General features: G+C 41.7%; 4 protein-coding genes and 1 long non-coding RNA gene across 15 annotated transcripts in view; 3 read left to right on the plus strand and 2 right to left on the minus strand.

The window, feature by feature from the left end:
* The window catches only part of LOC148380022 (uncharacterized), a 199,698-nt gene that overhangs the window by 57,487 nt on the left and 122,564 nt on the right, over window positions 1–19,647 (minus strand). For all 11 annotated transcript variants that reach the window (XR_015855111.1, XR_015855110.1, XR_015855112.1 and 8 more), the window contains 2 exons: window positions 16,241–16,430; window positions 5,043–5,124 (listed from right to left, as the gene is read on the minus strand). This is a non-coding gene — a long non-coding RNA (uncharacterized LOC148380022). The remainder of the gene's footprint in view (window positions 1–5,042; window positions 5,125–16,240; window positions 16,431–19,647) is intronic.
* On the plus strand, window positions 1,348–3,532 carry irx4b (iroquois homeobox 4b). The gene is made up of 6 exons (XM_088365381.1): window positions 1,348–1,735; window positions 1,824–2,009; window positions 2,090–2,199; window positions 2,280–2,436; window positions 2,526–2,679; window positions 2,761–3,532. The coding sequence occupies exons 1-6, from the start codon at window positions 1,691–1,693 to the stop codon at window positions 3,297–3,299; spliced, it is 1,191 nt and encodes a 396-aa protein (XP_088221507.1). The 5' UTR covers window positions 1,348–1,690; the 3' UTR covers window positions 3,300–3,532.
* ndufs6 (NADH:ubiquinone oxidoreductase subunit S6) lies at window positions 7,619–8,712 on the minus strand. Its single transcript, XM_088366135.1, has 4 exons — window positions 8,538–8,712; window positions 8,350–8,403; window positions 7,924–8,046; window positions 7,619–7,753 (listed from the first exon to the last, which is right to left on the minus strand). The coding sequence occupies exons 1-4, from the start codon at window positions 8,679–8,681 to the stop codon at window positions 7,685–7,687; spliced, it is 390 nt and encodes a 129-aa protein (XP_088222261.1). The 5' UTR covers window positions 8,682–8,712; the 3' UTR covers window positions 7,619–7,684.
* Window positions 8,938–9,868, plus strand: mrpl36 (mitochondrial ribosomal protein L36). Its single transcript, XM_088366136.1, has 2 exons — window positions 8,938–9,077; window positions 9,458–9,868. The coding sequence occupies exon 2, from the start codon at window positions 9,469–9,471 to the stop codon at window positions 9,811–9,813; it is 345 nt and encodes a 114-aa protein (XP_088222262.1). The 5' UTR covers window positions 8,938–9,077; window positions 9,458–9,468; the 3' UTR covers window positions 9,814–9,868.
* Window positions 10,502–18,013, plus strand: lpcat1 (lysophosphatidylcholine acyltransferase 1). Its single transcript, XM_088365709.1, has 14 exons — window positions 10,502–10,791; window positions 13,639–13,778; window positions 13,845–14,059; window positions 14,125–14,237; window positions 14,503–14,563; window positions 14,792–14,850; window positions 15,860–15,894; window positions 15,998–16,052; window positions 16,117–16,199; window positions 16,266–16,391; window positions 16,515–16,662; window positions 17,033–17,131; window positions 17,201–17,342; window positions 17,412–18,013. Exons 1-14 carry the CDS (start codon window positions 10,705–10,707, stop codon window positions 17,543–17,545), a joined length of 1,497 nt encoding a protein of 498 aa, XP_088221835.1. The 5' UTR covers window positions 10,502–10,704; the 3' UTR covers window positions 17,546–18,013.

The following is a 19,647-nucleotide window of genomic DNA, read 5'->3' on the forward strand; positions in this document are numbered from 1 at the left end:
ATAATAACTGCGGAGGGTAAAATAAGAACGTAGTTTTCCTCGTCCTTCTCACCCGTGGAGCCTTTTTTTGAATGAATGATTGATGTGAGGGAAGCGCGATCAGAAAGCTCTAATCACGGTCTAACGAACGCAGGGGCTTAAGAAGAAAAAAATATATATACTTACTGGAAAAATGCCATAAATTTATAAAGACTGTGTATATTAATATATAAGTAGCTCATTGAATATTCAAAACGAGAAAAGTAAAGCTTTTGAAAAGGCTTTGTGTATATGAAGACGAGAGGGACGCAAGTTTTCCCGAGCAAGGAGTCGCTCGTGTTTGTTGTCAACGGCAAAACAAATTGCTATTGTCTTTGAGTGGCATCTGTTTTGTGCAACCACGCCGCACGAAGATAAGTTCATTCCCCAGCTTTGAGCGCAGATGAGCGTGGCGACAGTTAGTCCGTGTTTCACTATATGAGCACCTTTCACGGGACAAATGGAATGTCAATCAAGGGAAGGTACACAGATGCAGCCCCCCCCGAGCCCCGCCTCCTTTCATTCCTCCGGTGGGGCCGAGGATGCTTTCTGGTGATGCGGCTCTGTTGTTCCTGCATTACTCTGGTTGCACTGGGAATATTTTGGCCTTTTCCCCCTTCGAATCCCCCTCGCTCCGTTTTACTTTTAACCAATTTTCCTGCATGCTTTTCAAAATTCAATACTTTTGAAGTTTCCTTAAATGTTCTCTACAAAAGATGCTGAGCAAGAATTAATTGTTTCTTAGGGTAATTTATGTTACCCTATAAATTAAATTGTGACATATTACAGTATTGAGTAAAAAGCAGTCGAGTGTGAATTTGATCACAACGTTTAAGGGTTTATTATTAAAAACATGACAAGTCATCCACTTGGTAAATGTGCTTACTCGAGGGAATGCGGGCTGTTTATTCTTTGATTAATTTGCTTACATAGGAAACTCGACCCCCCCCCAACTCGTGAATGAGTTGATGACAGGGAGATTTCTCCATGGTGACAAGTTATCTCAACTACAGGGGCAAAACGATTATGCTAATAGCAGGTTGTAGTCATCAATCATCTCGTGTCAATGTGCTGTCAAGCATCTCGAGTTAAAGCAATGTGTGTGTTTATTTGGAAAAATGGAATTGATGACATTCTAATTACGCCCGGGGCTTTTTTTCTGCGTGGTTTCTTATTCTTGAATAAGAGCTGAAATGAAGAGAATTAATTATCCGAGGGGCTTCATGTTCACGTGAGCCCCGGACGACGCGCACTGAGTCCTGAGTGACGTCACAGAGGCGCGTCTTAAATTGGAAGTGCGTCGCGCGGGGAGGGCTTCTTGGTTTGATCTCTCACTCATGCGCTCACGCTGTGGATCGGATCTTGTGGTAGCGGGGACGCACTTGAGGCTGCGACGGTTCAGAGAGCACTCCAGGAGGGGGGGCTGCCCACCGAGGGAAATTACTTTTTCCCAACTAATTATCGCCATTTTGAAAATGAAAGTGGTGCGTAAACGTCTGCTTGCTGTGCGTAAAAGGCAGCGACCAACTTTGGATTAGTCGCTAGACGGAACTAGAATTTTTGATTTTATAACTCAATTTGTCAGAATGTCTACGTAGGTTTGGATAAGTGTCTGAAGTTGATTTTTTTTGTTTGTTTTGGAGCTTTTTAATGCTCTGATCTGAATTCAGATATGGCTTACTCTCAACTGGGATACCCCTACTCTACTTCATCACAGGTGAGTTTATTTTTAATTTTTTATTAAACTTAACATTTTATTATTTGCACAAAAGATAAAAATAATGATTTTGCAATTCTTTCTGAAGTTTCTTATGACTACAAGCCCCTTGGCTGGCTGTCTGGAGTCGGGATCCCCTCCATCCCACCCCGCGTTGCGCTCCCCGGGTCACCATCTCACCTCTGGCAGTAGCATCGGCGTTTGCAGCCCTTACCCAAAGTGCCAAGCTTACTATAACACATGCTCTGGTGACCCCGCACCTCTCTATTCCAGGGTGAGTTACACGTTGACAATTCAAGATTGTAGCCGCTGATTAAATGTAAAGGATGCTGAGTATGTCACCTGTAATTGCAGGGACCATTGCAGCCTAAAGGTGTGGCTGCATCTGTGCACATGGGGACCTCTCAGACAGCCTGCTATCCGTATGACTACACATTCGGCCATTATTCTTATGACAGATATGGGTAAGTATTTTATAATGGCTACTTATTGTTGTCTTTTAGTCCAAAGTCATCATAATCTTAATTATTCTTCAACTTTTCAGTTACTCGTCCACAGAAGGAGCTTCAAGGCGTAAAAACGCGACCCGAGAAACAACTGGAACCTTGAAGGCCTGGCTGCAGGAGCATCAGAAGAACCCTTACCCAACCAAAGGAGAGAAGATCATGCTGGCTATTATCACCAGGATGACCCTGACACAAGTGAGTACGAAACACAGGCCTCAGGCAAAAAAAAATTAGAAAGTTGGTTTGTGTGACATCACTCATTTTCTGACATTTTATTTCTTCAGGTGTCGACATGGTTTGCCAATGCCCGCAGGAGGCTGAAGAAGGAGAACAAAGTGACGTGGTCGCCGCGAGCTTGTAAAAGCTCAGAGGACCGAGGTCGTGATGAAGACAGTGATGAAGCCGAGAAGTCGCTTAAAGGAGATAAAGATCATCCGGGTGAGGCTTCCTAAATAGATTCTCGTTTGATTTCAAGTCAGCTTTTTTTTTTTTAATCTTGGATATTCTTGCGCTTCTCAGATCAGACGTCTGCCGACTTACAGAGCGATCTGGAAGACTTTGACCTCCTGGAGTCCGACGCGTCCGACTGTGAACCAAAGCCGCAGTTCATACCCGAGGACAATGAAGCCGATTCTAACCTACCACACGCTCACCTCGCGTACAACCCAGAGCCAGACAGATCATCTCCAGACTTCCCGAAAGACCAGAACGCTTTCTTTCCGATGCCAGATGTGCACGGAACAGACAACAAACCCAAAATCTGGTCCATCGCTCACACCGCCGTGTCTCTGGAACCCGGCTTGGAACCCGAATATCCGCCCTGCATGCTGTCGAGCAGCTCATCATCTCCCGGCTTCCCGTCAAACATGGCGCTACCCAAAGCGGACAGGACGCAAGAATCGCCAGTGGACACACTCAGGGAGTGGGTGGATGGCGTTTTCCACGGCGCGCCGTTCCATCAGTCAAAAGCATCCACGGCGTGGAAAGGTTTCAACGACACAACCGTGAGCGACAGAACACAAGGACAAACCTTCGAACTCATTCGATCGTCTTTGTAGACGCCGAATCAAACTGACACTTTTAAAGCCTCCTGGACTTATTGAGTAAAATTTATATTTTAGTGTTGTGACCAATCGAGTCTTCACAAAAATCCACATTGTTGTATATCACCTCTAACATGCACAAAGGATCCGTGGCGACAGTAAGAAGAGTGCTTGTTTATAATTTCCGGTTTGACACATCACAAAAAAAAAAATACATGCCATGAGATTATTAAATCACTATAACTCAATATTTGACCTAGACTACTTGACTTAGAGTTATTTTATCTCAACATCCTAATTCACCAAAACAACATCTTACTATTTGAGGACAACAACACTCCTGTCTGTTTGCCTTCTAAAGTTGTGGAAAAGCCTGAAAAGACGCTTTGCTTCGTTACACTGAGCTCGAGTAAAATATCGATGAATGAAGAATAGATATGTACATAAAGCAGCTCCAATATCAACTTTTTTTAAATCCAATTCTAACATCTGAAAATTAGATGACATTCACAAATACTGTAAGCCACAAGAATTAAATGTTGAGTCACTAATATTACAGTTCCTAAATTTTCTAAATCCACTAAAACAATGCGGTGCGTACTTTGTCGGCCAAGTATGCGTGTGTGTGTGTTTCAAGGGAGTGAAATGGGGGAAGTGGATTGTATTCAGCCGTGACTAATGGAAACACACAGAGGAGGGTGCTGCTAAATTGTTAAATCGATGCCACTTCCAGCCGAGCTCCAGATATAGCCGCAATCAGCCATGCGTCCCCTTTCATTAGGCATCTTTTGACTTTGGCATCCTGGGAATTCCACACAACGCTCTACCAGTTTAAAAAAATAAATAAAAAAAGCCTCATAAAACTAATTTAAATTAAGCATGATAGAAATAAACAGTGCAATAAGCAAGGCATCATTGGCAATAAATGGTGTGAATGGAGTTCCATCTGTTTCAAATATTACATGGGGAAAAAAAAAACTTGTCAAGTTTAGCACTCAAAGCACTTAAAGTAACGTTTTTCTAAAACACAGCACAACAAGAAACTGCCCCCTCCCTCACCACCACCATTGTTCTCCTGTTTTCGATTTAGGAGCAGTGATAAAGTATTTATCAGAACAGAGGAGGGATCTTCCCAGGCTTTGTATGGAATTAACCATTTTACATTAAATAATTCAGGATGAATTCATCCGAGAATTTCATTCTCTTTCTGCTTCATAAATAAATAAGAGTCGAGATGATAAATAATGACATCTGACTTCTTATTTTTCTAAAGTTTTCTTCCCTCTCAACTCGCTGACAGGAAGTGGCTCCAAGGCCGATACGATTGTGCTTGATAATCGGAATAAATATCGTTTTTGAAGCCTTTAAAAAAAATATGGAGTCATGAAGGATATCACATGGCAACCAGATAAGAGGCTGACCCTCTTGTGAGTGGGGTTAAGAGCTATGAGTGCCTTCACTCTCGCTACACTTGGAGGCGGAACTTCTCTCGAGAGAATAGAAACGTTTTTCACGATTTACTTAAGGGCATTAAAAAGCAATCTGACAACACCGAGTTAAAACACGTGTGTGTAGAGTGTCGATTTTATTTTACTTAGTTGAGTGACGTGAATAGTTTGAATTGTTAGATATAATTATATTTTCAAATGAGTGGTCAATATTAGGTGTAGCCGCTTTTTTAGCGGGCAAACTATTCATTAGGGATGCAAAGTTTTCTTTCACTGTTATCCTTCTCACATTGTGATTTGTCGCACTGACCTTTCACACTTCCTCCAGGAATCGTCTCGGCATATTCTCCTCTTGCTCAACTCCTTCATCCTCTTGGAATGCGTCACCTCACCTGTGGGAACACGAGCGAGACACACAGTTAGCTTGGCACGAAGCTTTGGATGCTCCCTCGGCCATTAAATGTGACTTAATCACATTGTCTGTCTCACAACAACTGTCCTCTGTGGATCGGGTTGGGAATGACACATAGGCAAATGAAAATGTTTTTTTTTTGCAAGCATATGACACATAGGCAAATGAAAATGATTTTTTATTTTTTTTTGCAAGCACCTCATATGAAGGCCTAGCTTAAATTGCATTGGCGCCTTGATCTACTTTTACTTCCTATTGAAATGAATGGAAATGCTATTAATTTACTCCAGCACCCTCCCAAAATAATTTTGTAGAATATTTCTAAAATTAAAATTTATCTCTATTGTAACATATGATAACAATGCAAAAGAGAATTAGAAATAAATTTACATATTTTCCCTTCAACTTAAAAATAAACATAAAAACAACTTTTACTTAAATGACTGTTTTATCCCTCCAAAATCTTTTTTTTTTTTTTTATAGCTCTTTTCTGGTTCCTCCATCTCTGACTGTGGAGAGCTTACCTAACCAACGAGAGCTCAGTGGAACACACATACACACTTTCCAGGCTTCCTTAACAGCACAATGCCACACTATGACCTAGTTTTCTTAACCACAATATTTGAGCACTGTTAAAAAAAAAGGCAAGATCCAATTACTCCTGTCCACACCTTCTGTCAGACGCCTGTTTGCCTTCCGCACTTGCACAGGTTGGCATACATATACACAGCTCCAAGTCTCTTGTGTCTTGTCACACACACACTTTGGTTTTCCATGACTATCAAAGTGCTCAGTGCAAACTCCCTCCTCCAAAAAGTGTCACATGTCGCCAGAAGTGTCTTGCACCCCGCCGTAACGCTCCCGGCTGCTGGCACGAGAACAAGTCATTATTTCCACGCTAAAAGGTCAGATGCTCTGTCACCTGACTCCAAAGTGGAGCTCAGCCGAGTTGCCCCGAGACAATGACCAAAGGTCATTTTTTTGTTTTGCCGCCTTGTACGATGAGCGTGGATATGAGGAGGACGGGCTGCTCCTAGATCTGCCTAAAGACTCCACTTTTTTTTTTTTTTTTTTGGTCACCAGACAGGGAGGTTCAGATAATTGGCTGCAGGCAGCTCCATAATGAGCCAAGAGGTTTGTAAAATGACACATCTTCAAGGGGAAATATTTTAATGGGGCAATTATAGCGATGAGGAGGATGTTTTGCACAGAGTGAGGGATTGTTTTTGTTAAGGAGCTCACTGGCATTTTATTTCATGATCCAAGAGTTTTTTTTAAGATCATAACGGCTCTCAGATAAGTGGATCTTAAAGATGACCGAGGGCCACATCACACACAACCTTGGCAGATGTGAGATCTGCTGTGGGCTTCGTTTAGGAAGATTAAATTAATTAACAAGTACTGGCTGGAAAGTATACGTGCTATTTTATTCAGTGCAATTCATATGCTCAGTTTCATCGGAAGATTTTTTTGCCCCTGGCATCGTCTAACAACTCAACGGAAGCTCCACCTCTGCTCTGACTACACCAAGCAGTCAACTCTGACACGGGCCAGGCTTCCCTGCGTCATTTTTAACAATGCACCTCTTCCCCACGCTTTCACTCATCCACAGCAGTCTGACTATAGATGAGGTTAACTACAAGCACAAGCCTCACTTCCCAGAAGTCACCAGGGCCAATTATATCTGGCTGACTTATCCCCCCGCCTTAACCTGAGCGCCACGGCGTGGAAAATGCAGCTCCACCGGCTGCATCACTGGGGACAGAGCAGACTAGTGCTGTCTGGAGTGCAAGTGCGGGCCAATTTGGCATGCAGAGGTCTGTGGAGAATAAGCTTGATGAAATATATATATATGATCTTCTTCAAACATGCATTGTTCCGCACTACTGTTTCTTATTTTCTGCCCCTGATGTCCTGCAGTTTGAACGGAGCAGTGCAAATCAAAAGGGGGTTTCAGGAGCCCCGAATATGAGCAGGAATAATTCCCAATCAGAATGCTGTGGCACATTAGAGAGCTAGGTCGGTGACAAAACAATTATATGCTCTTCCATTTGGTTCCACAAGGAAGAAAAGTATACACACTTGTTGCAATTCATACAACTAAATAGGTCATGGCTTCCTCCTTTGCAGTTCATTAAATGAGCCCAGAGTTCATACAGAATAAATTAAAACAAAATACTTTTTTGTATTAATACTTACTATGCAGTTTTTTTTCCTGGTTTGGGATACAATTAAAAAATTTCAATGTAAAACGGGTACCTTGGTTAAAAAAAAAAGGTTGGGGAAACAGTACAGCAATGCATTTACAATCACAATGCTGACACCTAGCGGTCAACAATGGTAACTGCAATACTCAGTAATATGTTAAACAATTATGACAAACACATGAAAATAACAATTTACGTTGAAAAAATGATCAAATGACTTCCCAAAATTGAAGAGGACAAATTGAAGAGAATAACCCAACCCCCGGGTAGGTAGATTATAAATTTATTAACCAATATTGCAAGTTACAATGTAGAGAAGGAAGAGGAGTTAATTCAGTGATGATGCATTTGCTTGAACTGCAATCCACAGTAGCCACATGTGCCAACTTTAGTATCTTTATCCTGCAAAGAATAAAAGGAAAAAATATCATTAGTATCTTTTAATGCACAGACAATTGCATTTATCATGTAGTTGCACCTCTTAAATATACTGTATGGAAATTTGCATAACTAGAAAACAAGCAGTAGTAATTTATGCATCATCTGTATTTATTTATTTAGCAAAATCTTACCAGATTAATGTAGACTTTGGGGTGACCGAGTGCTCCTCCTCCGCCATCACAGGACACAACACGGGCCTCCACGTCACTCACGCTCTCTTCAGCCACCAACTTGATGGCCCAGTTCTTATTCACCTAATGAAGACATTTCTTCCATTAAAATCTTATTTAAATGTGACACTTTTTTCCAGAGACTAAACATCTACAGCGGCTGCTTAGCAATTTGCAACTAACTATAAATAAAGGGCAGGCCATTTAGCAATGAGGTGAAAATAATACACAATGACAGGCCATGCAACAGATTGGAAAAGTGATCTAACATTTTAACATGCAATTCTAAACTGAAACATGCTTACTACTAAAAATATAACAGCACTACGACTTTGCAGTAACCTAGCTGCAATAAAGTAGTAAAAAAACAAACAAATATTGTCTTACCTCCTTCTGTCTGCCAACGAATCTGGCCCTCCTTGGGTCGTTTGCATCGTAAACCTGCGCATTAAATACTTGCAATATATCAACGAGTTTGTTGTGCGACAGAAATTCAATGTATACAATAACAGCAATGTCGTTTGATAACCAGTGGTGCGCGCAGTAGACAGGCTAAATTGTAGACCACAAAGTACCTGTCCAGTATGTGTGATGGGCTCGCCGGTAGTGGCAACCTCCACGGAGTAACGGTGCACGGGCACAGCAGAGAGTTTCAAGGGAGAAACTAACGCCTTTGCATTTTTACTGAAGGACAACATTCGAATTCCGGTGGCCGCCATGATTGCAGTGAATTACTTTCCCAAGATGCTCAGCGGGTTGTCAATATTTAATAACCTAAATTTTGTCTCACAGGTGTAAATTGAAAGACGCATACTATGGCGGACCTTATGACCAGGCCTCTCACCCAGCAGAACTAGTCCGAAGGTCCACCACAATACAAATCAAAACACTTTTTACTCTTACGATGGATTATTACAATAAAACTAAACCTTTTGGTAACTGATGTATTGGCAAGGAAGACTGCGAGACAAAACTCAGGGTGAATTAATATTTGACCCCAGAAATAGCTGCGTACTTCCGAGCTAACCTGCAACGTTGTTGTTGAGGTTGTGGCGATCATAACCACGATTATATGATCTCTGTACCTGATTATATTCTCGAGGAGCGACTTTAAGGTATTTCCATGTGATTTTATTTCATAATCCCCTGCAGGGACTCTATTTAATGCCTGGTTTGCCAATGATCGTCTCATGCAAGGTCGGCCACTTTCCGGCAGAACATTCTGATCTGCAAGAAGACACGTCCAGTTACCGATGCACTGAAAATTTATGGAAGATGAGCGTTTTTTTAAAATGCAAATTTGCCGAAACGTGGACATCTTGTATTGTATTTATCTATACGGGCATTTACAAAAAAGTTTTTTTGCATATGGAGCATCAGTTCTGCTGCAAAAACAAATTGACGACTGCCCTAATTATGCCAATAAGAATAGTATATTGCATTTAAATATGGAGAGATGTCATCATTGTTTCCCTCTTCCTTTTTATTGTTTTAGGTCTGGAACAAATGGCATCTCACTTCTTGAAGCACCTGACAGCCTCCCTGACTCGCCAGATGACTCGGTTAAGCTGGCACTATTTACCGACGGTTGCTTCCTATAGATGTTTGTCCATTCTCAGCACAGTTCCTCATGCTCCATCATCAGCCAGACTCAGCTGCATCCCTCCTGCTACGTGCGGACCATCCTTATTGGGACAATGTCAGCATCTTCCCTGCATCCAGCTCTCGAATGGGATGAAAACTAAGTCTGCCTTAAAGAGACGCTGCAAAGATTGTTTCTTTGTGCGACGACGGGGCCGCTTGTTTGTGTATTGCAAGACGCATCCGAGACATAAGCAGAGACAAGGTTGAGATTTTTAGTTTTGAAGATTGTCTGCTTGCAAAATAAAATGGTTTGGTGACCTGCTCTTTTTGATAGTTATTTCGTTTTTATGTATGCACATTTAAGAGGTTTCATCAGATGGAAGTTGTGAAAAAAACGCTTTTAACAGCTACAGTAGTATTATTCATTTCTCTTCCACAAGGGGGAGACAAAGTCTTTGATTCATACAAGTGTGGTCTTTTACTGTTAATGATTTCTTTTCATGGTCCATTTTTAAAAGCTGATTTCTTTTCTTACTCCATTTTAAAACTTTACAAAATTATGCCAATATAGAAAGCACACATTCATATTTGGACGCCCACAGTACAAGTGACTGATGTAAGATGTATTTGGCAACAAACAGTCAACCTGCTTGGGTGGTTTCCCAATAATATTATACCCAAATGGGAAAACACGTTTCAACAATGCAGGAGTGAGGGAAATAATTATTTGAGCCCTTGCTGAATTTGTATAAGTTTTACAAAGCAATTAACAGCCTCTATTATGATAGCTGTGTGATAATGGTAATTAAAAAACATTTCACCATTGTACGTCATAAAAATGTCATAGTCCTTTGAAATACTTTGCCAACGCATCACAAACGTGTCAGAAAGCAACGTAAAAGAGGAAAAAAGGGATCAAAGTTGACGTTGTCAACGTTACCCTTTTATTTACAACCGGATATAAACGTGTGCAATCTCGCACGCTTGCTGAAAGCGGACTTATGTTTACTCCCTGTGCATCGCACATTTCTACGCGCACTTGCAGCCCTTTCCAAGTCCGACGACAGAACACGAGCCTCGGTCAAAACTCCAAAGAGCGACATTAGACTAAGATACGCACAGTTTTATCGGTATTTGATTACTTTTGCGCTGGCAGCAATGATCTCGTCTGGCAATCGCCCTTCCAGATGGGGCAGGAACCCTTTCGTTCATACGATAAAACTCAGCAAGGCAGACAAAATAAAGGTAAGGCTCTATTTGTATTATTTGATTACATTTATCACGTTTAATTTTGTATCTATGCAGCCATCGACCATTTCAATTGGTACATACTGTTTTGCAATACAATATAACTTTTTAACAATGGTAGAAATGGTTTTAAATTACTTTGGTGTGTAGACCACAGAAACCACAATAAGCAAATATCTAACCCATGTAAGACATTCTGTGCATCCATCATACTGTTTGCAATGTTTCCCAACATTGCCATGCACTAACCTGCAAGTGAATGCAGCAACTTGCCCTTGTGAAAGCGCCTCACAAAAATGGTGCAATTTAATATGATGAAATATGACCACAAAAGTCAAGGCTTAATGGTTGCGGTTATGTTTATGGACCTAACAAGACATGACTAGTGGTGGCAAAGCAAACATGAACCTGAAGCGGGATTGCACTGAAGAGCAGCTGTGCTTTCATCTTAAATCTATCACAGCTTTGGGCGAGCGGACACTTTCAATTGCCTCGTCATCAATCAACCTATGGATCGATGGACACCCTCTTGGTGATGGATGGTCTTCTGTTCTAATCTCACAGACCAATAAAAAAAGATCTCAATCCATTAATACTTTTTTTCCCCTCATTGACTGTCTTGATTTTCTACACTTTTAGAAACTCACTCAAGACTATATCAAGTCTTTCTTCCCCCATAGACTTGAAGTCCCTGCCTGTTTTCATTCTTTCCAAAACATGCCTAACATTCAGGCTCAGTACAAACAACCTCTCTGTCAGCACTGTAGTTTACCCCCATTAAATTTACTCGAAGACAATTGACTTTTGCGATAATAAAGTTTTTGTGCATACAGTTCTTTCCTTTCATTTTATCTTCCTGAATTCCACATTTCCCTGTAATGGCCGCTTATCACTGATATTTATCCACTCGCCTTTGAAGGGGCCTGTTAACAATTTTGTTTGTACCAGATCACAGCAGGATACCCGTAAATATAGGCCATAGACAATCTGCTTCACACTTCCTATTGCCGCTGACTAATGTGGCGCCGAGGTGTATTTTTCCACCTCAAGACAAGCGAGTGTTTTACATAAACAAACATGACTTTATACTTGGGCCTTAAAGCTACAGTGGAACCTCTAAAGCCAAACTGTGTTCTATCTGATATCATGTTTTGTTTTCTCTGGGTGCTTATTTGTGCCCTGTGATCAATAATTGGTGACCGGTCTAAAAAAAATGAGACAGTAGACAGACTGTAGAACTCATTCCAGCTGAGTCACACATTTTTTTTAGGAGTGGAAATCCCGTCATGGCTGCCAGCTACAGCTCCCAAAACAAAACACATGAAAGATTTGGTGGAGCTATGATGTCCACAAGGTTTTTATCAACCATCAGCAAAAGCATTCTTAGGTGTCTTGAGATAAATACCTGATTACAAAATTCAGGTGGACTGTGACCTCCATTGCATAACACGTCTCAACCTGTCCTCACAACAATTTTGAGAATTCCCTGCAGGGTGCATCACTATGACATCAGATTTCCTTATTCTGACATGCTACAGGCATTTATTTTACATCTATTTTTCATAATCATCATAATCAGGACCTGAAATTACATAGATTGCATGTAAAAACACCAGCAACTACGACTATCAGCTCTCATTGTCACCCCCCCCCCTCGGGAAAATGTCAAGAGGATCCTCCCGGATGGATTTGTGAAGCTCTGATGTGTCAAGTCGAAGTGAAGTGGAGGCAGGGAAGCAGGAAGAAGAGTTATGGAGCATCATAAATCTGCCTCATAACTGTTTATTTATTAATATGGCCCCGCAGCGTGCACCTGGGCTCCTCCAGAGAGGGATGGAGGAGGACGGGATTGCCACGATTCCCCAGAGAGGTGACAAAATGCACATCAATGCAAAATAGAGGCAAGACAGTTGAAGCCAGCGAGGCATAATAAATGAAGGTGGCAGCTGGGGAGCAAAATGATAGGACTGATGGAGGGAAACTCCTCCGAGATGGGAGATTACCACCACACAGGCCCTGAAGATTGAGATCCAAGCTAGGTCAGGAGAAGGCAGAAAAGGGGTTTGAAACGTCACAATGGGACTATTTACATTGGGGCATTCCATCGTCGTGATCTTGCTTCGTGCATAAAAACGCCACGAGTGGGAACACAGCGAGAGGAAAGGCATCAGCTGACTTGTCATCCTCTCATTTCTGCTCTGGCTGACCTTCACGTTACTTGCACCATATGACCAGTGGGTGGCTTCCCCCTTGCGTAATCTTTGCATTTTTTTCCATCTCAATTATTTATACTGTATATCTGAATTATTTGTGGATCTAAAATTAGGTAGTCAGATGCTATTTATTTTATTAATTTTATTTATTTAAATTTATTTTTATTAATTTATCTATATTATTGAGCGCTATTTAATCATTTATATATTTTCAAATTGATTTTAAATGCATGTAATCCAAATAGTACATCTAATTGCTATTAAAGAGGCGGTTTTATAGTAGAGTGCTACTACTAATAAACCGTAATAATGTGCCATTGAAAATGAATTTGTACATTTAACCAAATCAAATCCTTATTTCCCTTGTGGAATGTTGCTATTTTTCCAGCGTTAATTAGCGTCCCCCCACCCCATTAACCCATTAAAAAAACTGGCCCGAGAACAAAGCGTGACTCTGTGTAGATTCAATTGAGTGTTAGCTGCTGTTTCCCTTTTAAATCAACTAATGGGATGTGTGTATCCTCCTTGGAATACTCAAGAATGTCAAAGTGATGCTACAAAGTAGCATGAGACCGGCCGAGCTTAATTTGTTGCATTTATACTAATGTGGTCTTTCTTTTCCGTTTTGTAGATCGGACTCATGTCTGTGACGGTGTTTCCAGTTCGACTACTCATGGTTTCCTTCTTCATGCTGCTAGCGTGGCCGTTTGCTTTTGCAGCCTCGTTTGGACGCTCGGAATTTATTGTTGACTCGCAGTCATGGTGGAGAAGGTGCGCAAGTTCTTCCTTGATTATTTTGTGGGCTAAAATAGATTAAATGATTTTTTTTCTTTACAGTTTTATCAAGCGTTCCCTGAGCGTGATTATGAGGGCCATGTGGTTTTGCGGTGGTTTCCATTGGATTAATGTGAAAGGTCAACGAGCGACATCCTCCGAGGCCCCCATCATCACGGTGGCACCTCACTCAAGCTACTTTGACGCCATTCCCATCACCCGAACCATGTGCTCCATTGTCACTAAACTGGAGAGTGGCAGTCTTCCCATCTGGGGCAGTTAGTAACAATTGACATCTTCCCTGACAATACCTCCCCTTATTATTATTTTTTTCCCCACCTAGCCCTGATCAAGTACATCAGACCGGTGTTTGTATTCCGCTCGGACCAGGACTCTAGGAAGCAAAGTGTTGAGGAGATCAAGAGGAGAGCATGCTCTGGAGGGGAGTGGCCTCAGGTAAGGCATTTAATTGACTTCCATATATATGGATTTATATATGGACAAAGTTTTAAAATGGGCCATTCATTGAAGGTGCGCCTTATAATCTGGTGCGCCTTATATATGGACAATCTGGTGCGCCTTATATATGGACAAAGTTTTAAAATGGGCCATTCATTGAAGCTGTAATTTATAATCCAGTGGACCTTATAGTGCGGAAAATACGGTACCTGACAATCAAAATCCTACTTGTTAAATATTATTATTATTTTTTTAAATCTAGATCATGATATTTCCAGAAGGTACATGCACCAACAGGACAAGCCTCATCTTATTCAAAGCAGGTATGGACAATATATTGTAAATAATTTTGACTGCTTCCAGATCCGAATTCATTTGTAATCCCCTCGCTTCCTGTGTCCGATTGTGTTTAGCCGTTGGCTACCGCTCGGCCTAATCCCCATTTATTCCAGTCTGTAATTCCATTGCTCGCTTCTATTGTCCATATTGTTAGCGGTTTGTTCTGTCTGCGAGCTAGCAAAACTGACACATTCCCTGTTGTGCTCCCCCAGGTGCTTTCATTCCAGGACTCCCAGTGCAACCAGTGGTTTTGCGATACCAAAATAAACTGGTAAACATGAATAGTAACTTCCAGTCACTGAGACACACTATGTCAAGGTTTCCCTTCACGTTATATATGTACAGGTTCCTCTTTTGTTGAATGACTTCATGTTCTGCTAGGATGATATTTCATCCTGCCATTTATTCGTCTGGCTATCTCGCTGACGAACACACACACGCACACACACGTATCATGTCTCTAAATACACCTCATGAAACATACATAGTAGTTTCTCTAGAAGTTTCGAGTTTTCTGATCCTCAATCTCTATTGTTAGCCACGAAATATTTTAGAGGAAGGTGGAACAGATTAAAGGCATTTCCTTTCATTTCAGTGAGGAGGGATGTTTTGAGTTATGGATAGTGCTAGTTTTATGGAAGTGACTGTTGACATTTTCATTTGTGTGGTTACCTCATCATTGAGAAAGTGAATTTTGTCAAGGCTCCTCGAGCTTTGCTGCAGGCACATTGTTTTCTGTTATCCCTGCGTCAACATTACAGCACAAATTACCGTATTTTCTGCACTATAAGGCGCACTGGATTATAAGGCATACCTTCAATGAATGCCACATTTTAAAACTTTGTCCATATATAAGTCCATATATTTTGGACACGCCTGCCGTAGTGGCTCAATATTGGTCCATATATAAGGCGCATCGGATTATAAGGAGCACTGTTGGCTTTTGAGAAAATTGGAGGTTTTTAGGTGCGCGTTATCGTGCGGAAAATACGGTAATACGTTTGATCCTAGCCAGCTTTATCGCAGTGTATTGTTGACTTTCTCCTAAGTAAAGCAAGCTCAGCATTTTAAGAGCAGGCATTCTGAGCAGCCTGAATCCAAGGTGGGCCTCTTTGTAACCGGAGATCAATGTGAACCATCTGCCCTTCACCCTCCTACCTTCACAAAATTAAAACCACAGTTGCGCACAAAAGCTGCCCAGTTTTCTTCTCCGGCCTTCATAGAAAGAAAAAAAGTGTGGGCCATGTTTGTCATTTCCTTTCTCCGCTTCCCTTCCGCAGGATACAATTTCATGGACGTGGCGAGGGCCTGGAGCGTGAGTGCAACACCCCAACACAAAACAACAAACCGCAGTACACATATCTTCCACGTTCAAAGGAATGCGACATTGTGTCAATGACATGTTTTCGTACTCCCAGGTTCAAGATTTTATGGCTCACTCTATGTCAGCCTCACAATGCCTTGGAGATAGAGGTAAACAGTTTTTGATTGGACTATCTGGTGGGGATGTTTACTTAAGCTGACTTCTGTTTTTCAGTACTTGCCGGTTTACACCCCGTCTGACGAGGAAAAAGAAAACCCAACTCTTTTCGCCAACAACGTTCGAAAACTCATGGCCAAGTGAGTGTGTGTTGGCATGTGTGTGTGCGGAATTTGATTACCTTCCAGCTGCATTCCCCCTGACAGAGCGCTGGAGGTGCCGCTCACGGATCTCTCCTTTGAGGACCGGGAGATTAGTTTTTCACAAGGGCCCCTGCGCATCCACAACCCTAGCAGCCTGCTTGAGTTCAATCTGCTGGTGCGCCGCTTGAGGTGAGGGTCAGAAAGAAGTCAGGATGATGCTGACATCTTCTGGTGATACAAAAGAAACACACCAAATCATGAGTTGCACTTTCACTTTCAACTTGTTACCAATTTTCTTTCTTGTCATGACAGGCTGAAGATTACAGATAGCCATCTGAATGAGCATGCCAGCAGAGTTAGGAAGCTGCAAAGACATAAACTGAATTTGCAAGACTTGGCATGCTTCCTTCACCTGCCAGTTACAGAGACACTGCAAGAAGTTAGCAACCTCTTCGTCAAGGTTAGATAATTTTTTTTTGTCCATGCATACCAGAAAAATATGTGACAAGACAGCTACAAAATCTGGTATGATCTAGAGCTGTATCAAATTTTACTACACAAGTGGCTCCCTCTAGCGGAGATTCTGTAGATTGCAGTTTGGATTTTTTTGCATAAAATGCATAAAAGACAATATGTGATAAGACAGCTACAAAATAATCAGTTTGATATGATCTAATAAGAGCTGTATCAAATTTTGTTACTATGCAAGTGGCTCCCTCTAGCGGAGATTCTGTAGGTTGCCGTTTATTTTTTTTTTTAGCATTCTTAAACATAGTCATCTTAAAATATTTGTGTGCTCACCACTCATGTGAAATGTTTATTTTGCCCAGGATGAAGATGGTCACATTGACATCAGACACTTTATTATCGCTATGTCCACTATTTACCGACCATCAAGGTCAATGGAGACCCTCAAGCTGGCCTTCAAGGTAAAAAAAGCACTCTTAGAATAATACATTTTCCATGAATTGCTTAAAAGAAAGAGCTTTTATGCGCAGATGTATGCTAACGAGGACAGCGGGGAGGTCCATGAAGACGAGCTGGCCTCCACCTTGGAGATAATGTTGGGAGTGAAAGAAGTTGATTTGTCAATGCTTTTTATGGAACTCGATGGACCAGATACCGGGAAAATCACGTATGGTAAGAACATATTGTTAACGTACGAGGACAACTTCCGAGACCTGGGCTTGACCTATTTTTTTTGTCCAGATGAGCTTCATCATTTCATAGAGCAGCACCCACGTGTTGTCTACGACTACCTTGACTTTAAAGACCACCCACGCAAGTTTTGCATCCGCCGACCCAACGCCTGCAACGGTCAGAACCACGACAAAGACAACTGAAAATGACGATTTAAGACAAAATATTTATCTTTGCTTCTTTGCTGTGGGACGCAGCACCTCTGCCGCCCAAGTGCCTTTTTACAGCAAGAGAGGGAAAATAAACTCTGAATGGAAATACAAATAAGTGGCCCGGAAGGCTTTCTGGACGCGTCGGAAGCTCTGCGCATCATTTTCGGTCTCTCGCTACGAGACGTGTTTTATAAGTCTACAAACGATTATTTATTTTCAGATGCCTTTTCTGCTTAAGAATAATAAAAAAACTCTCAGGATACATATCGCATTTATATTGCAGAGGGGAAATGTGTTAGCCGGTTCTGTCACACTACCTTGTAAAATGAGTTTTTATTACTCAATATGGCGGTTTAAGTTTTTTTTTTTAGCTTCTGAGTTGCACTTAAGTGACAGGTGAAGGCAATATTGTCTGATGTTTCACAGAATTTTTTTTATTAAACAGAAAATGCTTTCAAATGTGTGTATTTTTTTTCATCAACCACTGACGTCACCATTTCAGCTTTTGATTTGTGTCCACATGGTGGCGCTGTCTCTCTAAATCATACTCATCACAAGACGCACGAGTGCCCACCTGATGGACAGGAAAAGCATTACCTCATCCCCTTTCCTTTCATTCCTCCAGGTAAAAATAGACAGATTAAGCCTTGGCTTTGATGAGAGAAGCCTACAGAGGAGGTGTGGAAGCTGGTGAGCGAGCGAGAGGCGTCGAAACGAGTAGAGAGACTAAATGGATCGTTCTGCTCCAAATCCAATTCCTAATAGCTGCAGGGAGGGTGGGTGGGTGCAAGGCGAGGTGGGAGGGAGAGGAAAACAGTCAAAAGTAAGGCAAGCGAGTGGGGGAGGGGGGGAGTGTCGGGGCGGGGTGCAGATATCACGTCGAACAATTAAGACCTGCCTTGAGGGTCTAAAGAAGACGCTTTGATGAGAACATATAAATTGCTCAGTGAGCAAGCGTCTCTCTGGAGTCTCCTGCCTCAAAGGAGTCTGCAATAAAAGACGCCGCCCGCAGCGTAGCGAGGCTGGATTGTGTTGGCGGAGCGTCCTGGCCGAGCGGTAAACAGGAATCAGATTGCGAACCCGCTGATGAGCCTAAATGCAAGGTCAAAGGTCACACCGTTTGCTCACGTGTCCAGTCAATCAATGCTTGGAAATGTTTACATAAAATATCCGAATGGGTCCGAAAGAAAATGCCAAATGGAGGATAATTATTTCTGTTTGTACAGTGGCTGAGAGGGAGTGTGTTGTCATTACAGTTATGTGGGTGATGTGGTTACCATGGCAACAAGGCGGACTCTTTGTGGTCAGTTGTGCAATCCCAAATCTGATTTGCAGTTTTTTTTTTTTTTTTTTTTACAGTGGCGGCTCAAACGTTTTTTGTCTTATGGAAGCTTTTTTTGTAAAAAAATCAAGTTTCCTGTCAAACTTGTGCGTCAAGCTTGTATTAGTTTTAAACTTGTAAATCTTCATTCCATACAGAAGCCCTCAAGTACTAAGTATTGCTGAGCCAATGGCTAAGCCACATTCCAATTACAAGTTTTGTAGGAGTTTTCGAAAACCTGGAAGGGGTTTTAGGACAACTTCTCCAAACAGCATGCTATTTGTGCCCGTAGCCAAAGTCAAAAGTCAACTTCATGTTGTTTTGGTAGTATCTCCATCATCCAGTTCCGAGTTGAATCTCTGGATCGCCCGTGGAGCTTTTGCACTCTTCTTTGGCCTTTTGGCCTCACACCACAGTCAACATTCCGAATTTATCCCGCTAGGGTTTTTTGTAAGCTGCTAGCGCCCAAAAAACATCGAGGTAGGTGTCATGAGAAGTGATGCTTCTTATCCTGAGTCACTTTACATATTTTCACAACTCTCTTTATGCCCTGAATATGTTTATTTCTTTGACACCGACTCTCACATGACACAAAACAGCAACGAAAATGAACAAACATCCACATGATTTATTTTTCCCACAAACGACCCCGCTCTCCGTCAAAGACCTCACGGCATTAAAGTGTCATTGTTGGCATGAGTTCTCAGAAATAAGCGAGCAAGACGAGGCGAACGGGCTAAGATTGTGGTCGAGAAGTTCAAGGCGAGTAGCA

The sequence above is a fragment of the Syngnathus floridae genome, chromosome 21, assembly GCF_059516105.1.
Source record: "Syngnathus floridae isolate MCC-2025c chromosome 21, RoL_Sflo_1.0, whole genome shotgun sequence".
Classification (NCBI taxonomy): Eukaryota; Metazoa; Chordata; class Actinopteri; order Syngnathiformes; family Syngnathidae; genus Syngnathus; species Syngnathus floridae.